General features: G+C 52.0%; 1 protein-coding gene across 2 annotated transcripts in view; it reads left to right on the forward strand.

Annotated features, from left to right (window-relative positions):
- The window catches only part of Plxdc1 (plexin domain containing 1), a 54649-nt gene extending 30174 nt beyond the window's left edge, over positions 1–24475 (forward strand). For both annotated transcript variants that reach the window (XM_021646859.2, XM_021646858.2), the window contains exons 8-14: positions 5416–5511; positions 7430–7511; positions 12486–12546; positions 14093–14225; positions 19197–19232; positions 20818–20978; positions 23300–24475. In XM_021646859.2, coding sequence (XP_021502534.1) covers positions 5416–5511; positions 7430–7511; positions 12486–12546; positions 14093–14225; positions 19197–19232; positions 20818–20978; positions 23300–23419 — 689 coding nt within the window. In that variant the 3' untranslated portion in view covers positions 23420–24475. The remainder of the gene's footprint in view (positions 1–5415; positions 5512–7429; positions 7512–12485; positions 12547–14092; positions 14226–19196; positions 19233–20817; positions 20979–23299) is intronic.
- Positions 24476–25141: the final 666 nt, after the last annotated feature.

Genomic DNA, 25141 nt, shown 5'->3' on the forward strand with positions numbered 1-25141 from the left:
TGAAAGGAGACCCTGTCTCAAACACCCATCCGTCTGTGTGGGGTCTGGAATGTAGCCCAGTAGTAGAGTGTTTGCTTAGTGTTCATGGGTCCTAGGTTCAACTCCCTGTGGAAAGAAAAATCTATTATCTGTGCGCCTGTGTTCATGTGCATATGTGTCTGTCTATGAAGGTGGCTGTTTGTGTGCCTGCTTATGTGTGTGTATAAGTGTATGTACTATGAGTTGGTGTGGGCTGGGAGATCCATTCCCGTGTTCCTGCTGTTTGTTTTGTTTCTGAGAGACAATGTCTCTGTACATAGCCCTGGCTGTCCTGGAACTCACTCTGCAGACCAGGCTGGCCTCAAACTCGCAGAGAGCCACCTGCCTCTGCCTCCCTGAGGGCTGGGTCTAAAGGTATGCGCCACTGCAGCCAGCTCACTCTCATGGTTCTTTAAAATAAGTTTTTAGATTTCATTCATTTGTATTACTTTATGTGCTTGAGTGTTTCGTATGTATGTGTGGATTTGCATCCTGTGAGTGCCTGGTACCCTCAAAGGCCAGAAGAGAGCATCAGATTCCCTGGGACTGGAGTTACAGGTGGTTGGTAGCCATCATGCAGGTGCTGGGAATCGAACCTGGGTCTTTTGTAAGAGCACCAAGTGCCCTTCATCACTGAGCTAATTCTCCAGGTCCCCTTTCCTAGGTTCTGATGGGACTCTCTTCTCTTAGGACCACGGTACTCCTGTGGACACCTGGCAGTTACCACGTGACTTTTTCTTTATTTGAAACATGGTCTTTTTTGCAGCTCAGTCTAGCCTCAAACTTAATATCCCCCTGCTTCAGCCTCCTGGTTGCTGATATGGAAGTCATGTGCCCCCACACCTAACTGTCATTTCTGGAGCTTGTCTCCACGGCCTTTTCTCTCTCAGATTCTCTCTCTTGTTCAGTAGGCATTGTGGTTAGTTTTTGTCAACCTGACACAGACCTAGGTGTATCTGGGAAGAGGGACTGACTTCTTAACCGAGAAAGTGCCTCCATCAGACTGTCCTGTAGGCAACTCAGGTGCTTTTTGTCTTTTTTAAATTAGTGATTGACGTAGGAGAACCCAGGCCACTGTGGTGGTGCCATCCCTGGGCAAGTGGTCCTGGGTTTCACAAGAAAGCAGGCTGAGCAAGCCTTGGGGCACAATCCAACAAGTAGTTTTCCTTCTCCCAAAAAAAAGCTGTAAGGCAACATGAACCCTTTTCTCCCCAAGTTGCTTTTGGTTATGTTCTTTCATCACAGCAGTAGAAACCCTCAGACAGCAGGAAAACACACAGTCACCCAAGTTTGGATGCTGGTTTTGTTTACTTTCAAAGACAGTTACTCAGATGCTCCCTTCTGTCTCGTTTAGAAACACTGGTAAGGACGGTGTAAACGGGGACTAGAGCATTCACACCCCAGGGATCAGCCAAAGCCCGCGTCCCCTCCCCCGTGGCTGCCAAACATGTACCCACACACATGCCACACGCACCTCTGAGGGCATTCTGGAGCTTTCTTAGCACTGGGACCAGGGGCTGTTTGTTGTGTTTTGAGACAAGGTCTAACTATGTAGCCTCTGCTGGCCTGGAACTCACTATGTGGTCTAGGCAACCTCCAACTCCTAGCAATCCCCCTGGTTTAGCTCCCTGAGTGCTGGGATTGCAGGCAGGTCCCAGGATGCCTAGCTGGAACCTGAGTTTGAAGTCTGGCCTTTGGATTAAAACAATAACAACAACAAAAAGCTACGTGGCTTTGAGCAAATAATACACACAGCGTCCCCTTTCAAGGAAGCGCTTCTTCCTTTAAAATGGAGGGAACAGGGACATCTGTCCACAGACTCCAGAAAAATGCCAGGGCAAATGTCATGGTCCAGATCTGGGGAGCTCTGACAAGAGCTGGGTAGAGCTGGCCCTGGGGTGGCCAGCTCATTGCTGAGTGCTCAGGACTCAACAGAGGCGCAACTCCATGCCCAATGAGTAACTGAAGGCACTCACGGAGGTGCCAGGCTCTTGTCCAATTTTCTTCTCAACTGCAGAAGGTGTTTTCTACTTAAGGTCATGGAAAGGCTTGGTGTGTGTGTGTGTGTGTGTGTGTGTGTGTGTGTGTGTGTGTGTGTATTGGTCTATGGGTTAACCTGTCTGCGCCTCAGTTTCCCTACTTGTAAAATGAATGGTGGGACAGCATGCTTTGGCTTACTTGCAGCTCAGCCTGAGGCTTCTGAGGGTCACTTCTGAGGAAGCCTATGCTGGGCAGGAATCTCTTGGGAGCCCCAGGCCCCTCCCCTCACCCACTCTTTCCGACTGTTCGACTGTTCGCTGAGGATCCGCCTGGGATGGAAGGAAGGGAGGAAGAAGCAGGAGCCTGGATCTCATTACAAACCATCTGGCTCCAAAGCAGGAGTCCCCAAGGAAGGATGGTGCCTCAGGCCTGGGGTGATCATCTTCCCTGGCAGGAAAGGAGGGTCAAGGTCTCCCAACAGCCCCAGAGAGCCAGTGGGGTGTGTGAGCTTAGGGTAAGTGTACTGGGTGGGGGTGGGGGAGATCTGAGGATCAGGGCTCTCTGAACTGTAGCTGCCCAAACCCCAAGACCCATTTGCCAATTTGCCACCGGAGCATTGACAGCCCAGTGTTTCCTGTGCCCTTGCTTTCTGGTGAGGGACTATAGGGTGCCAGACAGTGGTGGGATGGCAGAGGCCATGAAGGCAAAAGCAGAAAGGATGTTCAGGTTGCTAGTCAGTGCTCAGGACCTCTGGGCGGGACTCTTCCAAAGTGGGAGGGGACTGCAGAAGCTGGTAGAGATCTTCTGACAGGAAATTCGTTGAGGTGCAGAGGAGCAGGTCAGAGGGGAGGGAGAAAAGGGTGGGACAAGTTGGACATCCTTCCTCTCCATATTCATTTATCCATTCATAAACATTGGTTGCTTGAGGGGTTTGGAGATGCTGAAAGTACCTCAGAAGCTCAGCCAAAACAAAACAATTGCAGAAGCAAAGGAGTCAGGACTGAGGGGAAAGGGAAACTCGAAACAAGCCAGGGTGTGGTGGTGGTAGCAGATGCAGAGGCAGCCACTTTTTTGCGAGTTCAAGGCCAGCCAGGTCTACATATTGAGTTTCAGGCCACCAGCCAAGGCCGCCTAGTGAGACCTTGTCTCAAGAAAAACCACAAAACAAACAAACAAACAAGAAAATCCAACACCTCAAAACAGCCCCATCTGTGGAGTTGAACTAGTCTCATTTCTCACTGAGCTTCAGTCCCTCATCCAAGGTAAGGCGCAGCAACCTCACTTCCTCTTCCTGTATGGTTCCTCCCCTGACAAAGGCTTCTCTTTCTGCATGGTCTCAGTCAGTCTCCCTGACTTCATTCCAGGGCTTGGGCAGACCCTGGATGGGAGTGCGTGTGCTGGTCTCTCAAGGACAGGCTGCAAGCCTGAAGTTCTGTGGTCACCCCCAGGACTGCTGTACCTACAACCAGGGCAGTTTCCTCCTACTTGTGTGGACTGAGGGGGGCCGCTGTGACCCCCAAAGCAGAATGACAAGAAGAGGAGGGCACCCACAGCGACTGGGGTTCCATCCTAGGTTAAGTCAGTGGAAACAGTTCTGAGGTTTAGGATAAGCCACGATGAAACACAGCCGAGACAAAGCCCAGTCACACTCCTGGCATCCAGGCTCATGTCCTTGTTACAGACACCCCTGCCATCTTGGGAAGTTTTTCTCCAAACCACCTTTCGCTGAGTGGAAAATTTGTGTTTCTGCCTGCTCTGGGTCCCTAGCTTAAGCAGAGAGGGGATGTACTGAGGAAATACCGAGGTGGCCCACAGATATACAGGAAGAGCTAAGGACTGAAAAAACAAGGCCAGGAAGGTCCGTGAAGTCCATCAGTGTGTCCTATTTCTCTTCACAAAATGGCTTCATTCTCAAGCTTTTCCCACAGGGCTGAAACTTTCCATTCACAGCCAAGCTTGCTTGAAGAGCAAAGGGTTCTAGGTCACAAGCAGAGAGGCTCAAAGAAGGTCTCTTATAGGTCCAGCCCTGATCCAATTACTGCAAGGGCAGGGTCCCTCCAGGGCCATGTACATGTGGACATGAGTTGGGCATAGTTGCCCCAAAGGAAAAGCTGTTTCCAGAGGAAGGAAAGGGAGATGGGCCCAGCAGCACACACCTTGGCTCTTCACCATCTGGGGAAAGTCATTTGCTATGGTCAGCAACTGGCTGCTGGCCTTGAGTCGTGGCTTTTAGGTAGGCCTGGTAATACTGGTAATATCAGAACCTTTGAAACTGTCAGGTTAGGCCTATCTCTTCATCTGCAGTTCTAGTCCCCCGCCCCGCCCCCTTTTTTTGGAGACAGGGTTTCTCTGTGTACCCTTGGCCTTCTTGGACTCAGGGAGTGGTGGGATTAAAGGCATGAGCCTCCTCGCCCAGCTATAATTTTCCGTTTTAAAGGCATTGTGACAGGTGTTGCTCTTGCTACTGTTTTAGCGAAAGCACTGAGATTCGAGCAACTTAGCCAGGCTCACCCGGGAAGACAGGAGCAGGGCCTGACCTGGACCTCCAGCCTCCTGGCTATGAGGGAAGAGGTGCCACATGGTTGGACAGGGCAGCCTGCCTGTCTGTGAACTTCTGCAGAGCATTCACTGGGGTCAAGTTCACAGTCAGGTGCTCATCACCCATCCAGTCAGACGTTAGGAGCCAGAGGGGTCAAGGACACCACAAGAAAACCTACAGAATCAACTAACCTGGGTCCATAGGGGCTCACAGAGAACTGCCAACCCGAGAGCATGCGCAGGATGGACCCAAGCCCTCTGCACATGTTACATTTGTGTAGCTTAGTCTTCATGTGGGACACCTAGTAGTGGGAGCAGCGGCTGTCTCTGACTCTTGCCTGCTTTGGGGACCCTTTCTCACTACCGGGCTGCCTCGCCTAGCCTCAATAGAAGATGATGAACCCAGTCTTACCGCAACTTGATATGCCAAGGCTAGCTGATGTCCGTGGGGGGCCTCCCCTTCTCTTAAGAGAAAGAGAAGAGGAGTAGATGGGACAGAAGGACTGGCAGAGGGGGGAGGGGAAACTGCGGTAGGGATGTACAGAGTAAATTAATTAATTAGTTAATAAAGAAAAATCAGGAAGGCAGTGTGGGGAAGGCGCTCGGCCTGAGTGGAACAGAGCGGGGAGCTGCCTAAGCGAGCTGCCCAGAGGAAGCAGTCCTTCAGTTGGTTCTGCATGAGCGAGCTAGACACACAGAGAGAATGGACAAATACTGTGCTTCACTCTCCCCGTAGCTTTGGCATCCTTATTCCAGGCTGCCGGGCTCGCTTCCTCCCTCACTGGCTGCATAGTAACTTTTGCTGGGTCCTGGACCCAGTCCTGGGAACCCTCACACTGTGACCTGCTCCTGATATGACAAACTTTGCTTCTCTTTCAGAGTCTCGGAGACGGACCATTTTCGAATACCACCGTGTGGAACTGGACTCCGGCAAGATCACCAACACAACGGCGGTGGAGTTCACCCCATTGCCAAGTGAGTAAGGGCAGCCTGCTGTTCTAGAGCATGCTTTAGACTAAAAAAATACTGAGTCCTAATCTCAGCCCAACCTCCGATCCTTGGGGGACACAGTCACCTAACTTCTCCGGGCCTAATGTCACCAACCTACAAGGCTGTGGTTGGGGCCGGAGCTGCACGGGCCAAGTTGAGTGCAGAAATGGCAGCCTTGAGGTGGACCAGCTTACCAGAGGCCTGGGGTACTCTTGTGTCTAATCAGTGCCATCTATTGCTAGGAACACGTATGTGAAGCCCCTGAGAGCTGAGCCTTGAGACCGCTCTGACAGGGATCCAGAAATAGTCACTCATCATCTTCCCTTAGAGAGGTGTCCCTGGAGCCTGCCTCACTGGGTGGCCATGGTTCGGACAGAGCTTCCTATGTAGCCAAGGTTGGTTTTTCCTCTGCAGTGAGCCTCCTGCCTTTGTTTCCGGGGACCACAGGCACGTGCTACTGTGTCTGAAACTGTAGGCTTTATCCAGCTTCTGTGACATTTCTTGTGTCCCATACCACTCCCACCCCGACTTTTCTCTTCCCTCAGGGTTCTGGGAATAGATAGCAGAGAAAGGAAAAGAGAGGTTTGTCATGAGTCCTGGGCCTCATCTCCGCATGGGCTCAAGCAAGTGTGTTCTCCTGTAATAGGGAAAAGCCTCAGATCCCAGAGTGACCAGAAGATGAGGACAGAGTTCAGGTCACAGCCACCCACCCACCAACTATTCACCCTCCACCGAGGCAAGAAGCCCAAAAGCTGGGAAGTAGGAGTTTCTCAAAGACTGGTATGCGCAGTTTGGAGAGGTGGCTCAGTGGTTAAGGACACTGGCTGCTCTCCTAGAGGTCCTGAGTTCAATTCCCAGTAACCCACATGGTGGCTCACAACTATCTATGATGGAGTCTGATTCCCTTTTCTGGCGTTCATAAACATAAATTAACTAAAAAATTCTTTTTAAAAAAGGGAGACTCAACCTCAAGTTTTAGAGTATCAAGAAGCAAGAATACCCAAGGCCAGGGTCAGCTGCCCAGGCAGTAGTGAGGAGCCCTTGGGAGAGAATCTCTAACACTAGAGAGAGGCTGAGAGCAGGGCAGAGACATCTGCAATGGAACCCCAAGACTGAACATCCTGACCCCAAGCTCAGAGTCCCTGACTCAACCACAACCTGCCAAACCTCAGCCAAACCTCAGTCAGTCAAACCTCAGTTCCTGCTATGAAATGGAGTAAAGAAAGCTCCTCCCCTTGGCTTCCATACATGCTAGACAACCCTCCTCCTCGGCACATGAACGGCCTGTACTGGGTATTTTTCTTGCCGCTGTAGTAAAGTACCTGCTAGAGACAACTTAAAAAAGGGGAGGGTGTATATACTTTGGCTCACTGTTTGAGGGTACAGTCCATCGTGGTGGCAAAACTGGGGTGAGAGCAGCCCACACGGGCTCAGCAGTCAGGAAGCCTCGGTCCCCAACCCACTGGGCTTCCACGCAACAACAGTCCCGTGCACGTTCAGGGTGGGACTTCCATTCTTGGTTACACCTCTCTGGATATGTCATTACAGACATATCTGAGTACTTCAAAATCCAAGCAAGCAGATAAGAACAAGCATCCCCCGGGACCAATACCCAGGAGGGCGGGAGAAAAAAGGACTTGCTTTCCAATAATCCCAGGGCTCGGGAGGCAGAGGCAGGAGGATGTCTGTAAGTTTGAGGCCAGGCTGGTCTGCCTAGCAAGCCCCAGGACTGCCAGAACCACATAGAGAGAGAACCCGTCTCAAAACACAACAGCAAAAGTGAGAGGGGAGATGATGATGAGCTTGTGGGTCTCCAAAGTCAGAGGTGCTGTAGTTCAGGAAGGAGCCAGAGTTCAGAGGAGCAGTGATGTGACGCTGACAGCGGCCGCCTCCTCTCTTGCAGCCTGCCTCCAGCATCAGAGCTGCGACAGCTGCATGTCCTCGAACCTGACCTTCAGCTGTAGCTGGTGCCACGTCCTGCAGAGGTTGGTGTCCAGGTTATACGCCAAGTTCTAGATCCCGGTGGGGGCCAGGGGCAGCGAGGGCCCACTGACAGCCTTGGGCCTCACTGTCTGCTCGCATTAGGCTCTCTGTCCAGTGCCACTTTTAGGGCAAGAATGTCACAAATAAGTTTCTCTCAAGGCTTGTACCTGAACAAGGTAGGTTTGTGGCAGAGTAAGGCCTGGGGTGGCCAGGCTTCTGGAACACGGTCTGGAGACCCCAGAGGCTGTAGATCTTCCTGACTCCCAGGAAACTTGGCTCATGCCGGGCTGCGGTTTCATGAAGAGTCGGCCATGGCTGTGGTCACTGCAGAATCACTGGCCCCTTCTGTCAGGATTCCCAGGGAGACCCCAGGCCTGCTTTTTAATATGGCACCCCATTAGCTGGGTGTGGTAGTGCACGCCTTTAACCCCAGCACTCCGGAGGCAGAGGCAGGCGGATCTCTGTGAGTTTGAGGCCAGCCTGGTCTACAAAGCGAGTCCAGGACAGCCAGGGCTCTATTACACAGAGAAACCCTGTCTCGAAAAACCAAAACACAACCACTGCACCCCGTTTATAAGTCACCACAGGCATGACACAGAGACTCATCATTGCTGGGTGAGCTCCATGGCCCCCCAAACTGCCACAGATCCCTATTGGGTTGCAAGAGGGTCTCCAGGGGCGCAGATGCTGCAGGTAGCGATGGTTACCCAGGAAGCGACAAAGCTGTGTTTGCTTACTTTCGGAAGCTCAGGACATTATGGGTGAGATTCTGTTTCAGGGATAAAGTTCTTAAAACCAACGCCTCTTCCAGCCCTTGTTCTGGAATCCTCTCCTCATAGATTGGACTCATAATTCGACCTCTGTTCTTCTAGCCAAGATAAATAAGTGGCAGGAGATGGGGAAAAGGACTCCTCTGAGGGCGATGCCTCTCCTGAATGTGGGAAGCCCTTTAAGGCCATCTTGAAAGTCGCAAAATTATAGTCTCTGAGCCTCTATGCAGCTGTTGCGCAGCTGTCAGCATTTCCTTTGCGCACCCTCCCCCCACCAACATCCCAGAGCAGAAATAGAAGCCCTTGATCCTACAGGCTGCCGGCCTGGCACCGGGGATGCCAAGCCACCCATCAGGCAACAGATGGGATGGGATGGGATGGGATGGCTTGCGAGCGCAGGGGTGGAGGGCGCTCGACCTCCTAGGTGTTCTTCCCTCCTTCTTCTCTTCCTTGGGTCCTTGACTCCTTTACCCTACGAAATGGCCTAGAGTTTGTGACTCAGGGAGGCACGGGTGGGACACACACTTAACCACGGCTCCTGCAATGCCAGACAGCATTTTACCAAACACATCCAGGGCCCTTAGCAGGAGAGGCACAGAGCCCCAGAGGCAGGAGGTGTGTAGCCCGTTCGCTGGCTTCCAGGAGTGAAGCCTGTGGACAGAACCTCCTGGATGGCTTGGTGAAAAGAGCAGCTGGCCTGCGTGTGGCGGGGTGGGCTTTTAATCCCAGCACTTAGGAGACAGGAGCAGAGACGGTTATCTATGACATTTAAAGCCAGCCTGGTTTACGTTGTGAGTTCCGGGCCAGCCAACCCTACGCAGTGAGGCTGTGTCTCGAAAAACAAAACCAAACCAAACAAAACCAAAAAGGCCAGCTTGGGGCTGGGGCGATGACTCAGCTGTTAAGAGAGTGCCGAGGGATCCCGTTCAAATCTCAGCAGTCGTAGTAGCTAACAACTGTTTGCAATTCCGGTTCCGGAGATCCACCACCTTCTTCTGACCTCATGGCACACAGACATACATGCAGGCAAAACACCCATGGATGTAAAATAAAAATAAAATAGATCTTTTTTCAAAAAGCCATCTGGGCGTAGTGGCACATGCCTGTGAGTCCAGCACTTGAAAGGATGAGGCAGGAGCATGATGAGTTCAAGTTCATCTTTAGCTGTGCAGTGCGTGTGAGGCCAGCAAGCCTGATTTTTGGGGGTCCTTCATCTCATGTGTTGTCAAAGCTGGGGAGAATTTTCTAAGCTGTGGGGTAATGCTTGAGGTGACCTCACACGCTCCCTGGGATCTTGGGGCTGCTGCCAGGCGTGACTCAGGATCCAGCCCGTGCTGAGCCATAGGAAAAACGGGTCAGGCAGGCAAACCCTCCCTCCACCACCACCCCCAGCTAGCAGCCACACCCAGACTTAGAGACAAGACAGTGTTGGGGAGCCGGAGTTCCTTTATGTGAGGGTGCTGGCCAAGGGGGAGATTTAGGGGCTCTGCTGGTGCTGTCTTCAAAACAGGACTGCTCTGTCAGAGAGGACAAAAGAACTGAAACCACTCATCGCAGCCCACAGCACTGGGCTCATGCCAGCCCACGCTTCCCCCCAGCCAGACACCCACAACATTGGGCTCCCTCCAGCCCATGATTTCCCCAAACGGCTCTGGAGGCTTAGCTGTTTCACCAAACCTACTTTTTTAAGGGTTCCTAAACACTCCTTCCTCCCTTCCACCCACTGGCCAGAGGTAGGGGGGAAAGGAGGCTGTTAGGTTAAAGGGTTGTAGAGCCTTTCAGATGCAGTTCTTTGGGCTGAGTCCATTCTTGGTTGTCCGGACACCAGCCGTCCAGTCCAAAGGCCAACACCAAGCAGCAGCACGAGTCAGCGTGATCCAGAAGATCGGGACAGGTCAGGGAAAGCCGCAAGTCTCAATTGGATTGTCCTGAGGAGTCCCCTGGAAACTTTCTCTCTGCAAAGCCAAGTGTCGAAGCACGAAGATCAGCGCAGCGACGTCGATCCAGAAAGCGACATCTCACTGTCCACGGGCTTCTGTGTATCGCCTCCCCTCAGGGTCCACCCACGGAAGTTTTCAGCTGGCCAAAGTCATGTCCCTCGCACGTGAGAGCTTAGAGCAAAACATCACGTCTCCTCTCACAAGACAGCTTCTAGGAAAACATCCCGTGACTCAACTGAGTCTTCAAACAAACCAGAAACTTCCGGTTCACAGCTCTTTGGAGCTTCAGCTCCAAATAAGAGTCGATCCCTGAGAAGCCAGAGGGCGGGACCACTGGGAAGCACTGGGGACTCCTGTAGGCCTCATCTCTTCCACTCTGCCCTCTTTCACCACTCAGGGCCTCCCCTCCTTGCTCCGAAAAGAACGGTTTCACTGACCATGGTACATACATTCTACACTGGTTCCCACCCACTTGTCCCCTGATTCACAGTGGAGTTTCAGGGTGGCCTTAGCCCTGGGGTTGCTCAGGAAGTGATGCTCATAATTCTGACGTCGCCATGTCATTGTGAGGGTTCCTGGAGATGGTTCTGGTGCAGTGGCTAATATTCAGAAGACACTCGGGGCCTGCAAAGATAACTCAGCAGCTAAGGGCACTGACTGCTTTTTTTCAGAGGCTCAGGGTTCACTTCCCAGCACCCACCTGGCAGCTCACAACTGTCTGTAACTCCAGGATGCAACACCCTCACACAGACATACATGCAGGCAAAACATCAATGCACAGAGAGAGAGAGAGAGAGAGAGAGAGAGAGAGAGAGAGAGAGAGAGAGAGAGACTCAGTAAAGGCCCATTCTCACATCCTTTTCTGAGCCACTGTTGGCTAGCTTGAGACTTAACATGTGGTGCTGTTAAGCCCAAACTGAAGAATCAGGGTTTTGGTGGTTTGGGGTTTTTTTGCTTTGTTTATGTATGTGGGTGTTTTGCCTGAATGTATGTGTGTGTACCATGTGCATGCCTGGAGCCCTTGGAGGCCAGAAGGGAGCACTAGATCTCCTGGAGCTGGAGTTCCAGGCAGTTGTGAGCTTCCATATGGTTGCTGCAGATGGAACCTGGGTCCTCTGGTCTGATACTTGCCATATAGACCAGTCTGGCCTTGAACTTGGACATACACCAAGCACGAAGGCTTGGTCTTATTTGTTCATTTGTTTGTTTTTCCAAAACAGAGTTTCTCTGTGTAGCCCTGGTTGTCCTGAAACTCCCTCTTTAGACCAGGCTGGCCTTGAACTCCACCAGCCTCTGTCTCCAGAGTGATGGGACTAAAGAAATGTGCCACCACCACCACCACCACTTGGCCCAATTTGCTCTTAAAGAACTATGCCAACAACATCATCAAAGAAGCCTGAGTGGCAACCTCCAAAGTCCTCTTTGTCCTCCATCCCCTAAAAAGTGGGCCAGGACAGTGTGAGAGGACGGTAGCTGGCCCAGCCTTGGCGGCCTCATTGGATGGTCCTTGGGAAGCAGCATTGCCTTGCCTTCACTGGAGTGTGGGCGCACGGCAGCAGCTGAGGCTGAGAGTCCTCGCCGAGAATGCTTTCTCTGCGCTAGTGGCTTGGCATGCTGTTCTTCCATTGCAGATATGCCTGGGTTGAGCAGGGCTTAGTGGCTTCCTCTGGCACCAAGAAGGAAGAACAGAAATTCAAGTAAATGTCTCTAGTTCGTGCTTGTGCCCCGCCCTCTCCCTAGGAAAGCCCTTGGTGTCTTCCTTCTGAGCCACAGTCACCTCTCCAGAGACCCTTGTCAGTCTCTGGCACCGTCCTCATTGCTGCCCCCGTGTGATTACATAGCGGGAGTTGGTTACATCAGCGGATGCCACCTTCCAACCAGCCTCTGTCCCTCAGAGCCCTTGGATGAGCAAGACTTTCTCCAAAGGGAAGCATGACATTCCAGATGCCCAGCAACGCCTTGGCACAGAGTTGAAGGGACCCTGGGAGTTTCCAGGGGCCTGTGCACACACAGACACAGCTGGGCAGAGAAAGCCTTGATCAGACAGAAGAAGTAGAGGGTACGAGGCTCTGACTGCCAGTCCCACAGTCACCTCCTTCCCAGGGCACCACGTAGGGCCCTTCCGGAGCCTAACCAGCCAGCTAGAACTGAGCCCTTCCCTCACTATTCTTGTAGAGCTGTAATGAGCAGAGGGGTAAACGGGGGGGGGGGAGGATGGGGACTCTCTGCTTAACCCCTCACGTCTCCCATATTTGGTCCCCTACAGATGCTCCAGTGGCTTTGATCGCTACCGCCAGGAGTGGCTGGCTTACGGCTGTGCCCAGGAGGTAAGAAGTCCGAGTGGGCTGCCACAGACCTTGCTTGGGAAAAGCGATGCTCCCAGAGGACTCTGCTCCTGACAATGCTTCTCCTGGCGGCTTCGCCTCAGGACAGCCTCATCTTCCCCTTCATCCCAGATGCTCTGAGCCACTTTGGAGGGTTTTCCAGGGCTCTCTGAGTCCTAGACGTTAGCCCCGCTGGTGATGTGGCCTTGAACAGGCAACCGTTGGGAACTCTGCCACCTCAGAGTGCCAAGGTGACAGAGGGACAGGGTGCTGGGCCTGGCCTTAGCCACAGCTGACTCCTCTGGATCGCTGAACTCCCTGGGATGTTAACGAAGCTCTCACCCTCCTGATTTTGAGGGAGGTGATCATTCTGGGGAGGAGGGGAGGTTGTTCCAGGCACCCCTACTTAGAATCCCTCCCACACCCCTCCTCCAACACTCAACACTCTGAGTGATTGGTCTGGAAGCATCTTCTCGCGTGGACACAGGTGATTTCATCCACGCCCCATGCTTTTCCCATTTCCTCTCAGAGAGGGCCTCCCTTTGCCATCTAAGCTAGCCTCGAACTCGCACATCTTCTGGCTCTTCCTGCAAGCCAGGCGCACTGTCATACCGAGCAAGAACACCCCTAGGAGCGACTCTCTACTTGCTCTTGTTTAACATGACCCTAAAACCTGGGGACCAGGGTCCTCCCTGACCAAAGGGGAAACCGAGGGGCACAGAGAAGTTTCAAGAGTTGGCCTGCTGTTTACCACTGCAAGGTGCCAGGCTCAGAATTTAAACATGACCCCTTCTCCCTTCCCTCATGGTTTCATCTCTCTCTGGTCTTAAGGAAAAATAGTCAGGGCAGCAAAATGGCTGAGAGAGTAAAGGTGCCTGCTGCTGAGCCTGAGGACCTGAGTTCTGTTCCCTGAACCCACGTGATGTGATGGAAGGCAAGGACTGACTCCCACCGTTTGTTATCTGACTTCCGTGTGCTTCCTGAGGTGGTCACACACTGTAAATAGATAACATATATACACTAAATAGATAAATGGGGGAAAAAAGTGTGTCCAGCCAGCCATATCTGACATTGGCTGGTAGTGACTGCTAAGAGATACTGTTTACTATCATTATTGAGACAAGGTCTCCCTGTGTAGTCTTGGCTGTCCCGGAACTCGCTGTTTAAGACCAGGATGCCCTCAAACTCACAGAAATCTGTTTGCTTCTACCTTCAAGTGCTGGGACTGAAAAAGAGCACCCAGCTAGTGACTGTTAAGATTTTAAGTGTTTAAGACTGACTCTCACCCCCCTCCTAAATGAAGGATTTGAAGCAGCTGATAGATAAATTACCCTGTGATATAGCTTTCAAGACAAAGTGGGAAATTCCATCTTAGTTATTTTCTGACACAGGGTCTCACAAAGCTGACCAGGCTGGTCTTGAACTCCTGGGCTCAGTCAACCACCACCCCTTCCCTCCACGTCCCAAGTACTTGGGTGTGATGCAAGGTTTGAGGGCATTCAGGGCTCGCTGTGTCTGGAAGCAGCGAGTCTCTTGGGGTCTCTTGCAGGCAGAGGGCAAGACGTGTGAGGACTTCCAGGATGAGCACCACTACCCACCCTCCCCCGACAGCTCCTTCGGCCCTTTTGATGAAGACCGCACCACCTCCTCCTCCCTCTTCATCGACAGCCTCACCACAGAAGGTAAGGCATGAGTTCTGGGGCAGAGGGAAGGCCCAGGAAGAGCCTGGCCATTCCTGATAGGGGCCATCTCACAGGACAGGAACTGCCCTAGTCTTTCACTGGCAAAGCACCGAGATTCAGAAAGCTCAGCTGCCTTACTGGCAATGAGCAGAAGGCGATAGAGAAGGAGAGGCTCTGGCTTCTGGGAAGATGGACCATGGGATCATGTGATGGAGGTCCCCTCAGAGAGGGAGAAATTAATGTCTGAGTACCCCAGTTCATCTCGGTAGTAACCTCGAGAGCCTGTGAGGCCACTTATGCTGCAGAAGTCGTGAGAGCAAACTATCTGAATTTTATTTTATTTTATTTTTTATATGCGTTGGTGTTTTGCCTGCATGTATATCTGTGTGAGGGCCTCAGATCCCCTGGAACTGGAGTTGCAGACAGTTGTGAGTTGCCGTGTGGCTGCTGGGAGTTGAACCTGGGCCCTTTGGAAGAACAGCTGGTGTTAACTGAGAAGCCATCTCTCCAGCGCCCTGTCTGATTGTTTGTTTTTTGTTTTTTCTTCTTCTTCTGGTACTGAGATTGAACCAAGGCCTTGTTTGCTGGGCAAACAGTCTACCACTCCACCGCATACCCACCCCTCTTGTTTTACTTATTTTTACTGAGCTGAGGTTCATTAGCTACTTTTCTGTTGCTGTGATAGAACACTATTGCCAAGGCAACATGAGTGTTTAGTTGGGCTTACGGTTTCAGAGGGCCGGAGTCCATGGTGGTGAAGTGAAGCCATGGAGACAGGAGCAGCTGAGAGCTCACATCCCAAACCACAAACAGGAGGCAGAGAGTGCACCCTGGGAACGGCCATGAGTCTTTTGAGACCCCGAAGGTGGCCCCTGGTGCCGCACCTCCTCCAGCAATGCCACACCTCCTAATCCTTCCCAAACTGGTCCACCAGCTGGGGACAAATATTTAAACAAAAGTGCCTCTACGGGGGCGGGAGGGGGTCATTCTCATACCCCACAGAGTCTCACGCTGGTCTCACTACCCTAGCCTGGGCTTGAACTGGTGAGCAATCCTCCTGTCTCAGCCTTCCAAGTTCTGGAATCACAGACGTGAGCTATTGTGTTTTAGCTTTTTTGAGACAAAGTCTGTGTAGCTCAGGCTGGCCCGGAACTCACTGTGTATCCAAGGACAACCTTGAACTCCTGATCCTCCCGCCTCAACCTCTCAAGAGCTGGGATTTCTTTTTGGTGGGGGTTGAGACAGGGTCTCTCTCTACATAGCCATGGTTGTCCTGGAACTCACTGTGTAGACCAGGCTGGCCTTGAACTCACAGAGATCCACCTACTTCTGCCTCTCTAGTGCTAGGATTAAAGGTGTGCACCACCACCACCCTGGCACAAGTGCTGGCATTAAAGGCATTTGCCACAATGCCCCTCTAACTTTTACTTCCGTCTCATACCTTCTTCTTGGGTTGATGCCCATCCACTGTCTGCGAAAGCCTGACTGTCCAGAGGTCTCCTCTGTTACCTCAAAGCCTGGGGACCTTGATTGAAGCTGCCAGAGATCAGGATATCTGGAGCATTATGGAGTGTCTCTGGCAGCTCTCTCAGCCTCCATTCCCAAGGCCTTCGAGCCTTTTCTGTTCCTCAAACCCTTTTAGGATTTTAGCCCCTGAATCCTAAAAGCCCTGATTTGATCCTTTTCCCTTAGGAAGGCTGAAAGATTGGTGACTTATTTAGTTTCCCTGGAGAGGAGGGAACGGGGAAAGAAAAAGCTAGTATCTGAAAATACAATTCAGTCATTAGGGACTTAGAAGAGGCCAAGTGGGTCACTCAGGGCTACCCGAGTGCTTCCTGCCCTTCTAAGCACCACCTAGAGGACTAGAGAGACAGCCGACCTCAGACCGGACTGGAGGAGAATAAGCCATCTATGAGGAGACCTGACATCATGGGGAGGGCTGCCCATGTGCCAGGAGGATGTGCGGTCATGCATAGCACCCTATCCCCACCATCCGGGGTGATGATACCGTTGTACCCCCATTTTGTAGGGAAGACACTACCCCTCAGATAGGTGAATGACCAAAGACTTGGGCATGATGGAACGTATCTATTAGAATGCCTCACCACTTGAGGCTGAGGCTGGAGTGTCCCCAGGTCAAAGCCAACCTGGGCCACATAGGATAGCGAGACTTTATCTCAAGATAAAGGGGGAAAAAATAACAAAAGGCCCTGAGCATAGCAGCCTTAACGAGCACTGTGCAAATTAACTTCACTGGCCATATATATAGACTAACCAATTCTTCTCCGAAGAATGTAATGCTAGTTTTTCTTTTAATTTCTGAGTATAAATTTTGCCTGCGTGTGTCTGTGTACCGAGTGCATGCCTGGTGCCTGGTTACTATGGAGATCAGAAGAAAGCACTGGCTCCCTTGGAGAACAGGGGTTGCAGATGGTTGCGAGCCACCGTGTGGGTGCTGCGGATCGAATGTAGGTCCTCTGGGAAAGCAGCAAACGCCCTCCACCTCGGAGCCATCTCTCCAGCCCCAAGAACGTACGTCAGAATCCCGGTGCTGCTCAGTCCGAGGGGCCTGCAGTAGCCCTTCCCCTCTGGCAGACGCAGGCAGGCACTCTGCTGACAGAGACGCTGTGTGTCCAGCATTGAGTGCCAGGGTTTCTCACCTGGGGACGCGAGCTTACATCGAAGAGGGTGGCTGCCATCCTGCCCCTTCCCTGACTCCTTCCTGGGAGCCAGAGAGCCTGATGCCATGCTTGCGCTATGAAACCATTCCCGTCCTCAAGGAAGGTGTGAGGGCGGGCTGAACTCTGGCCACGTGGGCCCTGATTCTTCTCTTCAGCGCCCTCATCATGCTGTTGCCTGTCTGTTGCATTAATAACTCTCCTAATAAACTCCCGGGCCAGCATTCTTTCCAGACCATGACTGCCCATTCCAGTCCATCCCACAGAGCCACGAAAGGTGGCTACGCTGCCCAAGACATCCTCTCCTGCTCACTGGAGAGGATCTTGCCAGGACTCTGTGAAGTACAAGGTGGCTCTCTAATCAATGGAGAGAGTCTAGCACAGGTCCAGGAGGCCGGAGGTAGAGATCCCCTGTCTGACATCTGATATCCCTTTATCTATCAGGGATAGAGTTCCAGGAAGTTGTGAGCTGGCCAACGCGGGTGCTGGGAATCAAACTCAGGTCATTACGCTTGTGCGGCAAGCCCCTCTACCTCTGAGCCATCTCACCGGCCCACCGGATTGGCTTTTTATATTTACATTTTATAGTCACTTAGTAACTGAAGGATAATAGTTAGGATCTCAAAGCAAAATCTACAAGAGCAGGTATATTTAACAAAGTTTTGTTTCTCGTTCTAGCCCTCCAGCTTTATTTCCTCTTGCCTCCAGAGAGAACAACTTTAAAAAAAATATTAAAGATTTTTTTTTTAATGTGTGTTTTCCCAGCATGTCTGTCTGGGTACCCCATGCATACAGCGCCCACAGAGGTCGGAAGAGGCTGTCAGCTCCTCTGAAGTTGGAGTTACAGATTCTGTGAGCTGCTATGTGGGTGCTGGGACTGAACTCTGGAAGAACAGCAAACACTTTTTTTTTCCCCTTCCTCCAGACAGGGTTTCTCGGTGTAGCCCTGGCTGTTCTGGAGCACCAGGCTGGCCTCGAACTCATAGAGATCCACCTGCCTCTGCCTCCCAGAGTGCTGGGATCAAAGGCGTGTGTCGCCACCGACAGGCTAGAACAGCAGGCACTCTTAGCCGCTAGGCCGTCTCTCTATGCCCCACCCTAATTTTTTTTTTTTTTTTTTATTATGGACTTCTTCCATTACCCGCATTCTGACACTCCTAATCCTTGAGCAGCTTCTCTAGCTGTTTTCTTTCCAGCAGCTCCCACCACAGTGTGACACTTGACCGGAGGGGACAGGGGAAGACTGTTAGCACCTAGATCCCCTGTGAACAAACATGGGACCCACGAAAGAATCTCAAACAGTTGGAGGCCTGGTTAAGTTGTTTCAAGTTGAAGTGATTAGAGCATCAGACACTGGCAAAACCTCCCGTGGCAAAACCCCAGGTTGACAGCAGAAGGGACTGAGGAGGCTGCTGGAGTCTCCCTTAAGGGGTAGAGGGTGTTAAAATTGCTGCAGGTCAGCCAGCCACAGAGGTGCACACCTGTAACTCCAGCACTCGGGGAGGCAGAGGCAGCCAGATCTCTGTGAGTTTGAGGCCAGCCTGGCCTACAAAGCAAGTTCAGGACAGCCAAGGCTACACAGAGAAACCCTGTCTCGAAAAACAAAATAAAAAAAATGAAAAAAAAAAAAAGGAAGGCCAGGCAAGATTTCCATGCGCTCCAGCCAGGCCCCTTTCATCTCTCCACCCCGACGTATACACAGCTGGCAAATTCTTTGACTCTGGCTATCCTGTCCTCTCCACTCCCCAGCTTAGCACTCACATCCTCCCTCTGGGACACTTCTGTTGATTCCCATGATCTGGGTGAAGCCTGAGAGACAACTTCATCATGTGAAGTTTATTTATTTATAGTTGTGTGTGTGTGTGTGTGTGTGTATGTGTGTGTGCGTGCGCACACGTGCTCATGCTGGAGGCTAAACCCAAAGCTTCTCTCATGTCCCATGCTTGGCGTGTGTTCGGTGACTGAGCTACGCACAGCCCGGCTTACTCCCCTGCTGTTCCCTCTGGGTTACCTGAAGTGGGGAGAGGCATGTCCATCCATTATCTGTGGTCTCACTAACCCTACCCCCCCAACGCCCAGCCCATAGTAAGCAGTCCTGTGTTTGTTGATTGGATGACACAGGACAGGAAAAGCTTTCAGTCTTCCCTGTTACACTGCTGTGTGGTCTGGGGGGGCCACCTCCCCTCCCTAAACGGAAAGTTGAAATGAATGGCCTTCGAGTCCCATCCAGAGCCGGGGTGACAGAGGTCTGAGTGAATTCCACTGATTTTTATCCCTTCTGTCCTCTTTGAAGATGACACCAAGTTGAACCCCTACGCAGGAGGAGATGGTGAGTGCTGAACTACCTGCCCCTCTTCAAACCACCCTGAGGAGTCAAAGCAGGTGGGGGAGGCGAGAGAGCAAAGCAGCCAGGGTACCAGGCCTCTGGCTGCATGGGAGGGCTGGAGTCCGAGGCCGAGGACCCCTTTGTCAATAGGGCATGTCCGTCTTAAACACCTCTCGTCTCAGCCACGAGCCTCCTGTCCTTGGGATGTGTTTCAGATACAAGGGATGCTTGGGATGTTCTCCAGGAGTGGTTTGTGGGTGTCTTCCGGTGGATCTAGTTCATCCCGCTGACTTCAGTTGAGATGTCTGTGATAGACACGCTCTCCCACACACACTTCACAGTGTACCCTGTTGTTTTTAAGAGCTGGTCTCAGCCTGGCAACTGACAGAAACAAGGATAAGTTTGTTTTTTGCTATCAAAGCAATTAATGCTAGTTCAGGACTTCTAAGATGCTGGGCGCGGTTCTCAGGGCTTGGCATGAGCTCGGTCGTTTTATCCACTGCACAGTAACCCCAGCTAAATGGCTATTGTCCTTGTCCTACAAAGTTGACAGCAGAGACTCACAGAGGCTGATTTGCCCAAAGTCACACAGCTGCTAAGTGGCAGAGCATAGATTTGAACCCAAGAAACCAGTCTAGGTTCCCCCCCACCTTTATTGTTGATTTATAGATAGAATGTTCACTGTATAGCACTGGCTGCTCTAGAACTCCCTATGTAGGTAGACCAGTCTGACCTTGAACTCGCAGAAATCGACCTGCTTCTGCCTCCCAAGCCCTGAGATTAAAGGCGTGTGCCATCACATCTGCCTTCACCCCCAGATTTTTTGAGGTCTCATATAGGCTGGGTTCAAACTCACTATATAGGTGAGGATGGCTTTGAACTCTTGACATTCCTGCCCTCTTCCCAAGTGCTGAGATTACAGGCCTTTGAGACCACACTTAGCTACGGTTGCATTTGTTTTTTTTTTTTATTACATTTATCTTGTGTGTATAGAGTGTGTGCAAAGCTGCTACCCTCCCTGTGGTGATCAGGGGACAACTTGCAGGAGCGAGTTCTGTGCTTTCCACCACGTGGTTCCCAGGAATTGAACTCAAATCATAAGGCTTGGCAGCAAGGACTTTTACCCACTGAGCCATTTCATTAGCCCCAGGATTGCATACTGTTAACCATTATGAGACCTTTGTGAATTCCTTAACAGTACTTACGTGGCTCAGGTATTTGAGAAAGCTTCCTATAATTTGTTTTGTTTTGTTTTGTTTTGAGACAGGGTTTCTCTGTGTAGCCTTGGCTCTTCTAGACTTGCTTCGTAGACTGGGCTGGCCTCGAGCTCACAGAGATCCCCCTGCCTCTTCCTGTGGAGGGCTGGGATGCCACCACGCCCAGCTTTCCTTTTTTTTTTTTTTAAGTGCTTATGTTTCACAATAACTCATTAAAGTTGTTATGACCATTCCGCCAACCCCCGCCACACTTCCCTGTGGGTCTGAAAAGGTGGGCGTTCATCTCCCAGACCTTGTCAGAACCCAAGGCCCTGAGGTCCAGCTTACTTCGCTCCCTGAAGCCTTTCTCTGTCCTGCCCGTATCTCCACAGGCCTTCAAAACAACTTATCCCCGAAGACCAAGGGTCCCCCCGTGCACCTGGGCACCGTCGTGGGCATTGTCCTGGCCGTGCTCCTGGTAGCGGCCATCATCCTGGCTGGGATTTACATCAGTGGCCACCCTAACTCCAGTGCTGCGCTCTTCTTCATCGCGGTCAGTGTGGGATCTGCCTGCATCTGCTTCGGGCTAGCTCCACATCAATGCTTTCCTTGCCATTCAGGACCTGCCTCACCCCATCCGGTCCCTCACCTCCCTGACAAACTTTCCTCCGTTCTGTCACATTTTCAGTGACTGGTTGGTGCCACTGTCCAGCCTCCCCAGGACTCAGCACCTGGCTTTCCCTCTCTAGGGAGTGGTCTATCTGCTTTTGGGAGGTTAGGGAAGCCCGCAGAGGAAGGTGGTCAAAATACCATAGAGGAGTGCCCTGTTAGTGCCAGGCCCTGTAATGACTAGCGGTTTCTTGTACCCAAATTGGTCTTATTCAGAGCCAACATATTTCACTGCCTCTGTGGCCTTTTCAAGCGACAGCTGACAAGCCAAAATGTGTAAAATTCATGTTTGTTTGTTTGTTTTTCATGCCCATCCTAACTCCCAAATAATGACATGGAGGCCTTCAGATTTATGAAAAGCTTCAGACACTGCACCTGGGCAGATACTGAGCTGTTCTAACCCGACTATGCTGGCCTGGCCTGCTTCCCAGCCACGTGACCCATTACCTGCCATCTTAGTCTTTCTCTGGCTGCTCGTGTCCTCGTGGGGACTCCTGGGGACTCGTGGGGTCCCCATCTGAGACCCACTCAGTGGAATCTGGAAGTCCTGTTTTATCTCTCCTGCCCAGCTATTGGCTGTTCAGTTCTTTTTTTTTTTTTTTTTTTTTTTTTTCTGGTACTGCTCTTTTTTTTTTTTTTTTATTCTACTTTATGTACATTAGTATGAGGGTGTCAAATCCCTTGGAACTGGAGTTAGACAGTCGTGAGCTGCCATGTGGGTGCTGAGAATTGAACCCAGATCCTTCAGAAGAACAGACAGTGCTCTTAACCACTGAGCCATCTCCCCAGCCCTGTTCAGTTCTTTATTAACCAATCAGAAGGATGTGATGATGGAGAACAATTTTTACACAACACTGAGATAGGAAATGATTCATAAAAATGACAGTTCCAGTGTCTGGACTGCAACCAGAGCAGATCTCTGGGTACAGAAATCAGCATTTGAACACACAGTGCACAAAAACAACCTCCAGCAAAAAATTAACAGATGTTAACGAGGGCTTTAGCTGAGGGATGCTCAGCTCAGGGAGCTTTAGCTGAGGGTGCTGCAGTTTTGATTGTTCCAGAACTCAGCGGGAACAGCGGCAGTGTGTCATGGGAAGTGAGGCTCAGACCATATCCGTGTGTCATGGACCATGCAGCGACAACTGGCTCCTCTCCCCACTGGTGAAAATGTTTCCAGAGGCCCATCATCCCCCCCCCCATGGCTTCTGAGAACGTGAAGATGAGTGAGACACTGGCCCTGCCCTCTAATAGGTTACCAATGATGCCCTTAGGAACTTCTCAACAGCATTTATGTAGCACACCAGAGCGAACATCCCTGGAACCCTTGTCAGGAAGATTATTTTGCTGGGGCGGGGGAGGGTGGCGCACGCTGCTAATCCCAGCACTCCATGGCAGAGGCAGGCAGATGTCGCGAGTTTGAGGCCTACCTGGTCTACAGAGTGAGTTCTAGGACAGCCAGGGCTGCACAGAGAAACCCCGTCTAGAAAAACAACAATGACAACAAAAATCACTTGAGAAGGTTCCAGAGGGGCATCTGCCTCTGCCTGGGTCGCAAACCCACTGACCTCAAGCCTAGGTGTTTTCCTCAGCTTCATAAAAAAAAAAAAGAAAGAGAGTTTCTCCAAGTCTTCTGAATTCTTAGCCTTACCTGGGTATCATCTAGGACTCTGGGTCCCCAGGCCATAAGGACTTCAATGGGTGTCTTCAAGGTGGGCAGAGGAATCTGAATTTCAGTAGCCCTCCCATCAACTCCGATGTGGTGCTATCTGGAGGGCCGTGCTGGCATTTGCAGAGTGGGCACCTGTGACCCGCTTCACCCTTTCCTACCGTCTCACATCTCCAGTCTCTTATTGAAACCTCTGGCTCAGTTCCTCAAGCCACAGGGTGATGGAAAAAACTGTGTTCCTTCCAAACCTGCCTCTAGAGATTCCCAGCCCAGTGGTACACACCTATAATCCCGACACTTAGGAAGCGTAAGCGGGAGGATGGCCGCAAGTTCAAAGCCAGCCTGGTCTACATAGAGTTCTGGGCCAGCCAGGACTATACAGGGCTTCTAGTGGCTGAGGTTTACTGTGGGGAATCTTGCAGAGAAGGTCTTCCACAGTGAGGCCCCGCTCCTGTGAGAGAAAGTCTCACAGTAGCCCTCAGAGATGGGGTCCAACAAGGAGACGAATTCACTGACTCTGCCTCTGTTCCCTGTAGCGGAGACCTCACCACTGGCCAGCCATGAAGTTCCGCAACCACCCCAACCACTCCACCTACACAGAGGTGGAGCCCTCCGGCCACGAGAAAGAGGGCTTCATGGAGGCGGAGCAGTGCTGAGAGCAGCAGGCCAAAGACGTGGGGACGGCATGAGAGACAAGTCACGGCCAAGAGAAGGGACTGGGTTTTTCCTGGCCTCCCTCCTCTGACCTGGTCCTGGACCAGGAAGACAACAGCTTATGGTGCCAAAACTACGGTTTGGTCCTTACACCCCAGAGAAAAGGGACGTAGTAATGGAACCTCCGAGTTCCCTGTTTCGGTGGGAGGGGGCTCCGTTTTGGGATCTCTCAGCGGCCTGCGCTGTAGCTATGGCAGAGCCCCTCCCCACAGCCTCCTGTGTCACACCTGGTCCCTGAAGCCCCTGCTTGGCCACTGCATTGTGGGGTCCATAGACTCAAGGGCTGGTCTGCCTAGCTATGGAGTCAGTGCAGTTGGCTCCAAACTCAGTGGCCCCGGACACCTGAAGAAAGTGTCCCCTCTATCCGAGAGCTCTCATCCCTTGAGACAAGCCGAAGGAGAGGTGGGGGGAAAGAACCTTGGGGAGCTTGTATTTGCTGGCCTTGGTCCTTGGCTTCATCATTCTAGCGGAGCTCGGGGCTGACACCAGAGCGCTGTAGCCTACGGCCCAGTCTGCAGCCTGCCCCGCCCCCAGCCTCCACCTTGCAAGCCGGTCTTGCATGGCTGCCAGTATGAGTGGGGTGCTTCCTCCACCAGGGGTCTGGTACCTACTTTACTTGCTGGCCCAGTTTGTTGTCCATGCAGGTAGTTTCCTTCAAAGAGAGGGACAGCTTACCTGGCTCATGTTCTTCCTTGGCTGACCTGGGTGGGTTGTGGGGTTTTTGTAACCATTATAAATAAATAGGGGCTAGAGGCTTCCTCGAGACACCCCTGCCCAGCAGGGTGCTCCAGTTGGATCCCGTTGAAGCACAGCTGCCATGAAGGCAGGGCAGAGGAACCTGGCGTGGGAGGGAGCGACCGTGACCTGGAAAATGACCGCCATCACTGCCCCTGTGATGGGCCAGGACTCCTTCTGAACGGCAGTGAAAATCCAGAGCTCACCCTTCTCCCAAAGAAGCACCATCATCAAATAAATACATCGCAGTCTCCGCTCTGTCACGCCACGTGTGCATGTGTACACTCTGAGCTCCGGGTGGGTCAGGGGAGGGGCCGGGAAAAATCGGGGTCTGCTGATACCTGCACACATCCGGTGCAGAACATTCCAGCCACTCCACCACTGACCCATGAAAGGACACCGAGGACAGGCAGGACTGGAGATATGCTGGTGTCTGCTCTGCTTCATAAGCCAAAGGCGAGAAGGCTGTGGGGATAGGGGCTGTGGGGACAGGGGCTGTGATATGGGTGCGGTGGGGACAGGGGCTGTGGGAGAGACTAGAGAAAATGACAGTGAGAAGGACAGAGTGCTCCGCAGACTCAGAAGACAACCGAGTCTGTGGCCTTGGCATCCAGCCCCGTGGCTTTCTTTGCCAGTGACCAAGCAGCAAAGCACCAAGGACCACTGCGTCCGAGATGGTATTGTACTTAGCTTCCTGTTGCTGTCATGAAACACCATGACCAAAAGCAGTTTGGAGAGGAAAGGCTTATGGTCCACTATGAAAGGGAGTCAGGGCAGGAACCTGGAGTCAGGTCACGGAGGGACACTGCTGACAGCCTTGCTCCCCATGGCTTGCTCAGCCTACTTCCTCATACCACCCAGAAGCACTGGCCCAGGGGTGGCACCACCCACAGAGAGCTGGGCCCTCCCACATCAATCATTAATCAAGA

Source organism: Meriones unguiculatus, chromosome 7, assembly GCF_030254825.1.
Source record: "Meriones unguiculatus strain TT.TT164.6M chromosome 7, Bangor_MerUng_6.1, whole genome shotgun sequence".
NCBI classification, from domain to species: domain Eukaryota; kingdom Metazoa; phylum Chordata; class Mammalia; order Rodentia; family Muridae; genus Meriones; species Meriones unguiculatus.